We start from the raw sequence: 12923 nt of genomic DNA on the forward strand, positions 1-12923 counted from the left end.
AACAAATAAAACTCTGTTTTAAACTGTAAATTAATCTTTAGAATTCTCTGTATTAACATATGTAATTGTGACCAAAACTTTTTCATTTTGTTAAAAGTCCACCAAAGATGGTAAAATGTTCCTTTGTGGTGATCACATTTCCAACATTTATTTGAGTCACCTTTAGCCATTTTTGCAATTTTGTCTGGAGACATATACCACTGATACATCATTTTATAGAAATTGTCCCTGAGAGTGGAACACAAAGTAAATTTGAGGGCCCCAACCCAAATATTTTTCCATTCATCCATTTGTATATTATACCCCAAATTCTTTGCACATTTTGTCATACGCTCTTTGACAGATTCTTCCTCTGTATCAAATTCAAATGTATCAACAACAGTTTATACATTTTTGTAAGAAAATTGTAGTGGATTTCTAGCAATAGTGATGAAAACACTCAGTGCTTAGCTGAGCTGCTGTAAAAGCAAATGGAAGAGGAATGTTAGAAAATTCTGTTAGTGTCATTGACTGAACTGTTCTGAACTTTGGGGGAGAAGGAAGCAGTAGCCCCAGGAAAGGGAGGCTGGTAGAAGGAACAGAGCAGATGAATGGACAGAAGCATGCACAAAGGGTGTTTAAGAAGACAGCGCACGAGTATATTTTTATAATCATTCCCAGGTCATATTCTTGGATTGGATAGTATTGGGCTGTTCCCTTTCAAATTTGGAATCAAGGAATAACAGGATGAGTTTCCTATTTTACCTGTTAATTAAAATGCGTGTAGTATCATCAGCTGGAACTGCCCTGGGGTGGCAAAGAAATTTTAAACATTCTGTACCAAATCCCAACTATTTCCTGTGTGAGCACCTATGCTTCATAACAAGAAAAAATTATGCAAACATTCCATAAAAGCAAAGTATTTGTCTAATCTTTTAGTTAACATAAGAGGTAAATAATAGTACATCAGTGTAAAGTCCATAAGGGTGAACATATACAGTGTACATTTATTATGAAAAGGTTTTGATTTGAGGATTTGTTTATTTTGCATTGAAGCAGAGGTTCTACTCTGCACCCAGGATAAACTATATAAAAATAACAACAATTTGATTTATATACCGCCCTTCAGGACAACTTAACACCCACTCAAAGTGATTTACAAAGCATGCTATTATTATATAAATCATTGTGATAACCTGCTTGTTCATATAAAGGTTTTCTATTTGATCTCTTATAGTTCTGGAGTTTTTGCCGGGTGTTTAGTACTAGGAAGAGAGGATTTGGTACTCCCTTCCCCAGTGATTCACATGGCACCAAGTTTGTTGACCTCAAAGTGCCAAATGAGAACATTTGTTTTCCACGGCCTTTTGTTGTTTTCCTTGTCCTCCCACCTCCACCCTCTTTGCCTCTGATCGAGAACCATGCTTGTTATGGCCCTGAATGATATGGTCAGTGCTCTGTGTTCATGTCTAGAGCATTCTGAATGCACTGTTGTATGCCGTGTTCTGATTTTATGTCTTGGTTCTGTTGTTGATGATTATTACTGTTAATGTTTTTTTATATTTTGATAATCTGGGACTCTCCGTTGGAGCAAAGGCAGAGAATGCAGATTATAAATATGTCAGATAACCAAAATACTGAGAGGCCAGAAGAAATTAACTGAAGGCTGCAGAGAGAGGCATCTAGGCACAGAAAGGTGTATAAGACTGACTTTCTGACATTCTATGCAGATACCACCTGCATGTTTTCAGGTGTATAATTTTACAATCCTGAGGGCTAAAAACTTTTATTTTTGTTTTCAAGTATAAAGTTCTGAAATTCTCATGAGTTTGCATCAGTTGTCAAATTCCATGAAACGTTCATTGAGCAAAGCATGCCGTAAGACTGCCAACCTGTAGATTTTTTTTAAAAAAAAGATTGCACTTTAAAAAGCTGTTCTAAACAATGTCATCTTGTCACTACATTTGTAAAAGTTTCACACAACTTGTTTAAACTGTGTAAGTTGCCTTGTATAGATTCTGGAGAGGCGTTTAAGGGATGTAATCCTCAGTTTACAATGTCTGATGGGGAGCATAACCTGTAATTGGGTTTCTTATCCAGTTATTAGGTGATTATGTGCTCTGTCTGTCAATACTGGGAGCCAAGCAGTCCTATAATGAGTGGCACAATAGAAACTAGGCAATTACAACAGCTCCAAACCTCTGCAATGGTCTTTGCCGATAATTCCAGCTTCAGTATGACATGGCTATATAGAAATGCTTGCTGCAGCATATGGATCTAAAACTGATATGGAAGTCACAAAGGGAAAATGTTCATCTGAGTAGGATCTATGGCCAAGGACCATGCGCCAAGCAGCCATTCCCAGTGCAAATTGACAGTGACTGTTGGAACGTGGGAATTGGTGGCACTAAGATGGGGATTCTTCGAGGAGGGGCTAGCAGCAGCCATGTAAGGAAAATGTCATCCAGAACACCCCACAGTTGTCACCTTACATTAACAGTGAAATCTTAAGCAGAGTTAGTCCAATCAGCGGGCTTAGACTGTAGTAACTCTGCTTAGGATTTCACTTCAGAACTTCCAAGTCCTTGGCAGGCCCAAGTAATTACCAGTAACTAGACCCTTTTTCCTGGCTGTTACTTCCCTGAGGAATACTACCCTGATCTCAGACTAGGCCAGCAGAAGTTCCAGGAGAACTACCCCATGGGCTGTTTATACATTATTGTTCACTTTCCCTATCTCACATATCCTTACACATACTGAGGGCCAAGCTACAAGTGACGAATGACACTTGAACGGCAAGTGGATTGAGTGGAGGGGAAGTGAACAGGGAGAAATACACTTGCTGTTCAAGTGTCATTCGTCACTTGTAGCTTGGCCCTGAGAAAGGAGTGGGTATCAAACTTTCTTGCTTCTCCCCTTCCCCCTTCTCACACTGTTCACAGAAATGAACACCTGAATTGGGAGATGATATGGCTTAAACATGGTGGAAATAATTGGGGTGTGACTTTCTGATCTCACCGCACAGGGATAGGGGATAGCCGCCCAAACAGCTCCCTTCTACCCCACTCCCAGTTAGCTCTGTGACTTGAATGAGGTTGGCTTAGTTAAGCTGTTGACTTATTTTTTAAACTGACTTGTTTGGTCATAACAAAACTGAGAGCAGCTGGATTTGTGTGCTCTTTTCCCTCACTTTTGAACAATCATTCTCAGAAAAACCTGTTAATTGTAGTGTTTTGTTTTGGTTTTTTTTTTAAATCTTATTGAGGTCTTTCCTCTCAGCTCCAGCCAGTACAGGTCCAGCCATTCATTCAGCTCACAAATTAGATTGAGGGGGACTCTTATTCTTCACCCCTAAATTGGAGTACCACAATTAACATTGCTGTGCCACTGTCTGAGGGTTTCCTTGGTAATGCTGTGCTGCAGCAGGGACTTGCATAGCAGCTAGGGCAGCCACTGGTTGTCAGAAGATCAGTTGCATTAAATATTTACAATAGGTTGGTCAGCACTGGAAATTTTGTAGTGGAAAGCGCAGGAGCATAGCACAAAATTATCTTTCTGTTTGTAGGTTGCCATTGACTTGCTCAATAAAAGATAAAGCACTTTATCTGCTTTATATTTAAAATCTTATCTTTCAAAGATCAATAAGTGCTTTTAAACCACACGGGTGACTTTCAAAACTACTGGTTGCATTGATGGCATAATTGGGTTTCAGATTCTCAACACTTCAGTTGTGTCTAATGTTTGCTTGCCTGTTTCATTTCTCTTAGGAAAGGGTGAAAACTTTTGGATGCTCTTGTATGATAAAGTTTGTTTTTAAAAATGGAAGCATAAATGAATGTTGTTGATTGGTTGCTTTACTTAGACAGTTAAGTTCAAAAGAAATAATTTGGAGGCAAAAATGTGTTTATATAAGCTGTATGTATAAAAAAAAACCCTGAATATATAAAAAGAATTTGTAGCATTTTAATGGCTAACGTACTTATCAGGGCATAAACTTTAGTAGATCTATAACTATTTGATCAAATGCTTGAAATGTGTTTTCACCTGGAAACTACATAAACTGGATAAACTAGAGGAAAAGAAATGGGTGAAAAATGCTTTGACTTCATAAAGTGTGTGCATGTACTATATGATATTGAACTTATGATAATTGTCTGTACTGGAGTGATAGCACAGAATGTTCATAAATGTTCAAACTGTGCAAGGAACAAAGCATGTTTACATGTTTACAGTTCAGTTGTTTGACATGAAAGGAGACTTAGAAGGGTGAACTAAATTTTACATCTTGATTTGAACTGACCCACTACTTCTTTGGCAGCGGGTATCTAGTTTCCATAAGCTGAATATTTACCTCTATCTCTGCCAAGCAGATTTGAGGGAGGTTCTGAAAGGAGATGTTATGGTTCAGGTTAGAATCTGGAAACTAGTAAAAGCACAGACCTCTGGCATATATGAATACTAGAGATGGGCACGGGAAAAAAACAAACCGTGCGGTTCGTGGTTGGTCGTATTTAACGCACCACAAACTTTCACAAACCTGCCCTGGTTCACGAACCGGTTCATTTGGTTCGTTAAAACGTCACATCCAAGTCAGCAGAAGGTCACTTCCAGGCCAGCAGAAGGCCACTTCTGGATCAGAAGAAGGTCTGCAGGAAGTCCATCCCCTGTTGCCTAGGAAACTGATTGATCGGTGCCAGACTGTCTGCAGTGATGAACCAAAAAACGAACCAGCCTAAAGTTCATGGCGGTTTGTCAGAAATGGGCTCTGACAAATCACCGGTTCACGAACCACAAACCCGCCTGGTTCATCACGAATTTTGGTTCGTATTTCAGTTCGTGCCCATCTCTAATGAACACCTTTACTCTGCTCCACATGAATACCACCTCTGCAGGAATTTGAAAAAAAATGCCATTGAATTGTGGTTGTGATTATCTTGGGCTGGGTAGAATAATGTCACTTCCAGTGCCTCAGAAACAGCCAAATCGCTTTCTTAGGTGATCAATATAGCTCTTTCTAGCATCTTCATCCATAAGAATAGTTTGTTTCTGGCTATATTCAAAGCAGCTCCACAGCATCTTGAACTGGATGCAAATTCTAAGTAACAATGCAAAGGCCTCTTGAACAAGTGTGTAACCTTGGAAAGGGCAGCAATGGGCTTAGACTGGAGTAACTCTGTTTATGCTTTCACTGTTAGTGTGGCTTAAAACTGATTTTTTACATTTTATTGTTTCTCTGTAAATTTAATGTTCTTTTTAATATATGAGCTGTGGATTTTCACCATTTTTGCAAAAACCCAAGGCCAAGAGAGAACATGAACACTCCGTACACCTGATTCAGCACATGTACTGTCACTGTTGGATCAGCTTAGGGTTGCCAGATCCCCTTCAGCTGCTGTGCTCTAACCTTGGATGTCTGTTATCTTGTTAAACTTACTGGAAGTACATATACTGACCCTGTTCTTTGTTTTTTCCTGTTCTGCAGGTGCCACTATTGCAAATCGTCATGTCATGTGTCATCCCTGCGCATACCATATGCCTGTAAACTCTTATTCCAAGAACTTCAATCTATGAACATTATTCCCAGATTAAAACTGGCCAAGTACAATGAGTAAATGATCAAGGACCAAAAAGACAAGTTAGTGACAACGCACATACAAGGGAGCAGATCAGCTTCTCGTTAATTCCTTGTTGGTTCCTCCCCTCCCCCTCTTTTGAACGGAAGGCATTGCTCAAGACAGTTGTGGCAGCAGTTGGTGTGAAGACTTCAGCTGTGACAGTAAGCTCGGGCACCGGCACTGTACAGTTTCCCCTTGAAGTGAATGGAAGCACATATCAGATCAACTGTGCTTAATGGATTTATCGGCAGGGTGTTTAAATATGTGCATAACTTTAGAGTAGTAGTACAGTATTAAAATCAGTGAAGTCTGATGGATCTTCTGTGTGTTCAGTTGAAGATGATTGTTTAAATGCAATTGTTGTTCTGCCCACGAGGCTGGATTCAGACTAATATTTCTGGCAATGCAAGGATTTCTTCCTACAGAGTGCAATTTTCTGCCTTCTGCCCTTCCAGCATCAGCCCAAAACTCCCCTTGCAATCCCATTCCTGTGGATGAGGAAATCCTCGCACCTGTGAAAAGATTCAGTCTGCATTCAAGCCAAAAGCTTTTGAATAAAATTTTCCAAGTACATTGCTATAGCTTGTTTTTTGATGATCCATTACAGCTTTGAGCTATCACTGTGCAGCAGTATTAAGAGTTGTATTGTCGAAGGCTTTCATGGCCGGAGAACGATGGTTGTTGTGGGTTTTCCGGGCTGTATTGCCACAGCTGCTGGCGAAACATCAGGAACTACAATGCCAAGACCACGGCTATACAGTCTGGAAAACCCACAACAACCAGTATTAAGAGTTCTAAACATTTTTAAAATATCAAGATATTCTGCTAAAGGAGCATGTCTTGAAATTTTCACTTCTTTTTTTGTGCACAGTGTTCTGGAGTAAGCTATTTCTGGTTCTTCTTGGTATCAAAGTTCCTAATATTTGAAAACATACCATGCTGCTTACACGTTGTCAATACATCTTAAGGATATAATCCTAATCAGTACCTAGCCTTGCATAATTAGAGTTGTGTCCATGACACTGGAAAGAATTAAGGAATACCTTCCTGGACCTTATATTTGTGGCAGGAAGGATTGCAGTGTCTTGGACTGAGCCTGTAGCCATCAAAGGGGCCACCAGAGGGAGTGAACCTCACTAGGCAGGGCTGTCCTTTGTAGGAAGAGCTAACCTGGCCCTGCAGAAACCAGTTCTGTAAAAATAAGGGCTCTTTCACACTCAGCATTTCCATCATCTCAGTACCTCGCATCCCATGTTTTCAGCGGTTTTAGACTACCGAGGTAGTCACAGGACACGACCATGCTCTTTGTCCATTTTTCTCCCTGCGCACATAGTGCGACTTTAATTTAGAATCTATCCATTCGCACTTGTTGCAATTAATGTCGGTATGAATGCCTCTCTCGCTTTTCTCCCCCCTCTCCTCTTTCTTGCCTTTTGATTGGTCAGTGCAGACCCCGAAGTCTCTCCCATCCTCAGCTCAACCCTGCGTACATTTGTGCGATTACATTTATTTTTAAATAGATCAACTACACAATAATGTTTCTGCATTGTTTATCCTTCCTCCATAATCACACTTAATGGAGATGCCCAGCACACTTGCGCTGCAAGGCTGGGCTGTAGCCTGGAGCTGCATCACTCTGCAGGGCTGAGCGGGCGGGGTGGACATAGTGACTTTCCAGCCTGCCCGCCCACTGCCACGCTGCCCTGGAGAAGCCGGGTGCGCTCGCTTTGTGAGGCTGGGCAGGGGGAAGAGGCAGTGATGCTCCAGTCCGTCTGCCCACCACCGTGCCACCCCAGAGAAGCCGGGTGTGCTCACTCTCCGGGGCTGGGTGGGGTGAGAGTTGGGAAGAGGCCGTTGAACCTGGGACTTTTGGCATCCCCGAACAGATTGCTTCCTGCAAGGAAATTCTTTTGGGGGAGATACAAGGCCAATGAACTAATGAAGAACACAGGGAGGGGCAGGATTTTGTGGTAAAATGAAGAAGCAACTTCACATCATTACAGCACATGCTCAAACTTTAAAAAAGAGTGACGTTACATCCAAAGCTGAAAAAATGGACGCACAATCAAATAGGCAGCAGACAGTATAAAACGCGTGGGTGCAAATCAGAAGTCACCACGATTGGGTCAACTGCTGACCCAATAGCAATTTTGACTGTTGGTGTGAAAAAGGCCTAAGTCAAAGAGGGAAATGACGAGGGAAGGGGCTACAGCTCAGTTTCAGAGAACATGCTTTTTATGCAGAAGGTCCCAGATTTAATCCAGAGAATGCATCTCAGGAAGGTATTTTCTGTGCCTGAAGAGTCGCAGCCAGTCAAAGTAGATGATACTGAACTAGGTGGACTAATGCATTGAGTTGATATAAAACAACATTATACATCTGTATCTTGTGGGCTGATACTACAGAAGGCTATAAAGGTAAAATCTTAACTCTGCATATGGAAACTTACCTGCATTAGAGGTCTTTAGCTGTACACTGCAGTGAAACTCTGGTACAGTGGTGAGGGGGAAATGGCAGCCAGAATGGGCTGAGGCATTCACGGTTGGCAAGAGAGCATCCCTACAGCAGTGTTTCCTGCACTTTCTTTGCCTCAGCCCATTCTTGCTGCCTTTCCCCCTCACCACTGTAAGGATTTCTTCTTGGCTTAAAAAAACCTTGGTAATTGTTCTATCGCTATAACACAATAACATTATAATGATCTATTGCCATGTTCTACCTTCACTGAATTCTCAGTTTTCATTTTTTTGAAGTATGTTGCTTAGTACTTTTCCATAGAGGGATATATCAGGTTTGGAAAAGACTGCATCAAAACAAAGAAAAACCCAGAAAACACCTAACCTGAATTCAGTGAGTTAGACTGCAATAACTCTATATAGGGTTGCACTGTTAATCTGCACAATACTGTACACAAAATGCTACCTGCATGCAATCTAGCCAGTTAAATCTAATTTAATATATAACAGAATTATGATCTCCAGCTAGTAATATATTCTCCACTGTATCTGTTTAATGACTTTTTCAAAGAAATGTTACTGATATTAACCTATTATTAATCTATTTGTTAAACCAATAATTTAAAACCTGCTATGATCTCCAGCCCCTTCACTGCCCCACTTTGAGGCAGATTTTCCCGCCAAAATCACAGTTTGCTCATTGTGGCTGAGCAGACTCAAGTAATGTGTCTCTATAGTTTAAAGTTCTTTTTGTCCCACCCTGAGAAGCAGATATATTTTTGGCTTTTTTAGCCCAGTCCAGAAACTTGATAAGGGAAGCAAGAGCCCTTTTTATATAAAATGGCACTGGAAGCTGAGTAACTCACAAAAGAAACAGCAACTTTATTGAACAGGCAGGGATAGAATATGGGTGGGCAGGGAATGAAATGCTGAGGTAAAATTTGTAGGTAAAATAAAGTACTTTAAAGTAATAGGCATAATAGTTTGCTTGCAGATTAGTTTCAGTGTTTACAATCTTTAACAGCGAGAGGTTTATAGTTTCAGACTGGTTAAAGCAACAATGTTTCTCCACAGATAATCCCTTTACAACTTAGGTGTTCTGATGTTAGCTCAACACAGTTTTTCCCTTTACAATAGATCCGAGGTCCTCGTTAGAGCCAAAAAACCCTTTCTAGACACTGGGCAGGAATTACTATTCTTCATAAGACATACCCCAGTTCACTTGGCTGAACAGAAGTCTCCACTTACTACCCACTCTGCCAAAAAAACACCCACAGTTCTATATTGGCTGTGGGTTTCAACTTGTGCTGGCTTTTATACTTGGATTAATCACCAAAAGTCCTTCTGACTAGCCAGTCAGAGAGAGGGGAGAGCAGCCTGTCAATCATTATCTCCTTCCAGGCAGTTATTAAATCCTTCCACTCGCTGAGTGCCACAGTGTGGTAAACGTTCCTTTTAAAGCAAATTCTGTCACACCTGCCCATCTGTAATTAATATTAACTCAAGAAAGAATATATGATTCTCTCCTCTGAAATTTTTCTGGCAGCAGATCTGTTAATATTGAGGAAGTGAGTAAAGATAAACTAGAAAAGATCAATTTTTCAGGATTTAGGTAGATTTCTTGGAAGAGTGATGATTACATAACAACTTCCCTGCCTGTGAATGTGCTGTCTTTATATGCTGCCCTGACCTAGATGGCCCAGGCTAGTCTGATCTTGCCAGATCTTGAAAGCTAAGCAGACCTGGCCCTGGTTAATATTTGGATGGACGACCACCAAGGAAATACAGGGTTGTTATGTAGAGGCATGCAATGGCCAACCACCTCTGTTTGTCTCATGCTTTGAAAATCCTATGGGGTCGCCAAACATCAGCAATGACTTGATAGCACTTTACACATATGCCAAGAATTCAGGAGAGTGGAATCAATAATCATGGTACACATCTGAACCAGTGAGACTATGAAATGGAAGTTTGAGGTTCCGGAAGAAAAAAGTTTCTGGTTGCAGTGTAGGACCTTCAAGGTAGTTTTAAAAAGTAAGTTCATAGAAATGGGTTAGAATGGGTTAGAACACCTTTTGTCTAAAGAGTCTGGAGGTTTTCAGTTTAAAAAAAAGATGGGGGAACAGCATGATAGCGGTTGGCCAGAATTATTATCCCCACAGGTGGAAGGATTGAAGCTGTGAGGCTTCTCTAAGGCCATCTAGTGAGTTTGTGGCTGTGGTGAGGTTTGAACATATAACCTCTGAGGACATTCTCTTAATCACAATACTACATTAACACTCTAGATCTGCTTTTGTTGGGGAAAAGCTGAAAGGTACTGGGGGAGCGTGTAGTACAGCACAACTCATCTCTTAAGGATGAGGGCTTCATGTTTCAAATTGTTGCAAAAAATGTCAGCTGTTTAAGGAGTCCCAAGTATCTCAGGAAAAAAAATGCATTGGGCATTTGGAGAGGAGTGTAATATCAGAAGTTTCCAAGCCAAGATGGCACTACTAGAACTGAAAACAGCAGTGGTGGGAATATAAACAATCTTGTAAAATGGGAATCAGTGAGGTACAGTTACAGATGAGAAGCAAAAATCTTCAGAAAAGATGTGGGAAGGGGAGAATATACATTGAATTAAATAAATTAAAAATAAATTAAAAAAAGAAAAGATATAAATGAATAGCTCAGAAAGGTGATGTGAATCAAACTTTTAGCTAGGCTAAATCAGCTCATTAGTCAGTTACTGATTTCAGTAGTATGCCTAGACTATTTTTCAATGACTTCTCTCTAATCATAGATGAAGATATAAATGTCTGAAGAATGCTTGGTGGTTCTGGGTTATTAGGGTTATTATTATGAGCTGTGGTAGGCAAATTTGCCACAAGTGTTTTTGTTCTCATTCAGACTTCTTTATCACTTTGCACTGTGATGTCCAGGAGAAGCTATTTACCAGAAATACTATTCAATGTGAAGGTCACTACTGTGTTAGTCCAGCTGAGATGCTGAATACATTTCACAATGCATCCTCGCCAAAGCTTTACTTTGTTTTTGGAAGGGATATCTACCTTATAAATTATTTTCAAAAGTCCAGACCTGAATTCTAAAGCAGACATTTTACTAGTCTAGATTATTGCATTAGAATAAAGAGATGGTTGGAATTCCTCAGTTTAAGGTACTATAAATCTGAAGGAGTCAGTTTGAGCAACAAAAGTAAAGAGGTGAGGCTGATAATAAACATTTAATTTGTACTAAATTTGTGAATATTCATGAAAAGCTGATGTTCTGTGTCCCCCAACAAGGGTAGAAGGTCATTTTAAAGCTTGTTTTGCATTTAAATTGCCAAGTTTGTGTGTAAGATTTCCTTTACATTGATATTCTTCAAGGGGGAGGGTAGCTACTTCCAAGAGAATGTAAGTTATCTGGTGTGTGGGCAGCACTGGGAAGAAAACAACTCAAGAGGAGACATAACAGATGCCTTCTTGGAGCACTGCAAAGCTGGTTATAATTTACACATTAACTAAGCTATTCCATTTCCACAATGACTCATAGATCCAGAATGGGTTAAAAAGAACTATTTTATGCCTGCAAAAACTTCTGAATCAAGAACTGCCTTGCCCACAATAACTCAAAGAGCTGAAATGGAAGAGAGAAATGTTTTCCAGTTTCCACTCAGTGTTACAGTTGTCAGTAGGAAACACGTCAATTTGTAGACCAGCACCATCTGTAACAGTTCTGTCTGATGACTCTGATCCGATCCAAGCCACACAGTCGCGTCCGACCCTCGGCCACTCTGTAGATCGTCCCCCTCCAGGCCTTTCCGTCCTACAGCGTGTCGAGAGAGATCCACTGGGTCTCGCAGTGAAGTTTTTACAGGGTAGTTCACCATTGCTTTCCCCAACCCAACACACTTAGCCATACGACAGCCACGAATGGTAAGTCATACGTTGCCACCCCCTTGGCACTTTGAGCCAGTGTGGGATAAGGGGGCTGTCTGATGACTACCATAGCACAAATTCTGATGTCAGAAGTAGTCAAATCCATTATTTTACCTATTATAGAGAAGTCATGTTACAAAATGTTGGATAACCAACTTCCTCAGATGCCTTTACTGACTGGATAAAGCATGCTTGTAGGAGGAGTTAGGACCAAAAAACTGTAATGTGTATGTATGAGTGTAATGGGAAGAGGTGGTATAAAGAGATCACACCATTATCCGGTAGTCCTAGGAGTGGGGCAGTCCTTACTTTTGGGATATAGCTCCTCCTCTCCGAAGGCAGGGTCAGTCAGCTGATTTTGATCCCAGAGGGGAGGGGCTTGTCCCTGGAATCACCAGTCTTTCTGGCCCTGCCATCCGAGCAGGACGTCTTCAGCAACACTCCGCAGCGCGCAGCAATCCCAGTGAAGAAGAAACTACCAGAGATGAGCCGGGCATGGTGATGCGCACCTGTAATCCCAGTACTCAGGGGGGCCGAGGCCACAGGCAGTGCAGAGCTCGGAGGGGAAAGGAAAAGCCCTAGCACCTACTCCACCCCTGTTTTGCTCGGAGCAACAGTGAGCATTAGAGCCAACGGCCCTAGGTTGCTCCTAGGTTTCACGGCCACAACTGCAAAACTCCACCAAGGTTCCCCACCTTCAGGTTCAGAGGAACCCGCCACCCCCCTCAGACGGGCAGAGGGTGCAGTGTTTGAATCTACGGTAGCCTGTTGTAGAGACCGATATTATTGGGAACTCCCTCAGGCTTGGAAGGAGCAGCCTCCAGCAGCAGCAGAGGACCTGCTCCAACCCCGGCAGCCCCGACTGAACCGTGGTAAGACTGATCCTGCGGGTAATGGGGGCAGCGAAAGGAAGGAGGGAGGAGAAAAGAGTAGCAGAAGCCTCAGAGCCAGCTCAC

General features: G+C 41.4%; 1 protein-coding gene across 1 annotated transcript in view; it reads left to right on the forward strand.

Annotated features, from left to right (window-relative positions):
• The window catches only part of POLR3B (RNA polymerase III subunit B), a 90318-nt gene extending 84151 nt beyond the window's left edge, over positions 1–6167 (forward strand). The window contains exon 28 of the mRNA XM_054989284.1: positions 5462–6167. Within this exon, the coding sequence (XP_054845259.1) occupies positions 5462–5591 (130 nt within the window). The 3' untranslated portion in view covers positions 5592–6167. The remainder of the gene's footprint in view (positions 1–5461) is intronic.
• Positions 6168–12923: the final 6756 nt, after the last annotated feature.

This window comes from Eublepharis macularius, chromosome 9 (assembly GCF_028583425.1).
Source record: "Eublepharis macularius isolate TG4126 chromosome 9, MPM_Emac_v1.0, whole genome shotgun sequence".
Taxonomy (NCBI): Eukaryota; Metazoa; Chordata; class Lepidosauria; order Squamata; family Eublepharidae; genus Eublepharis; species Eublepharis macularius.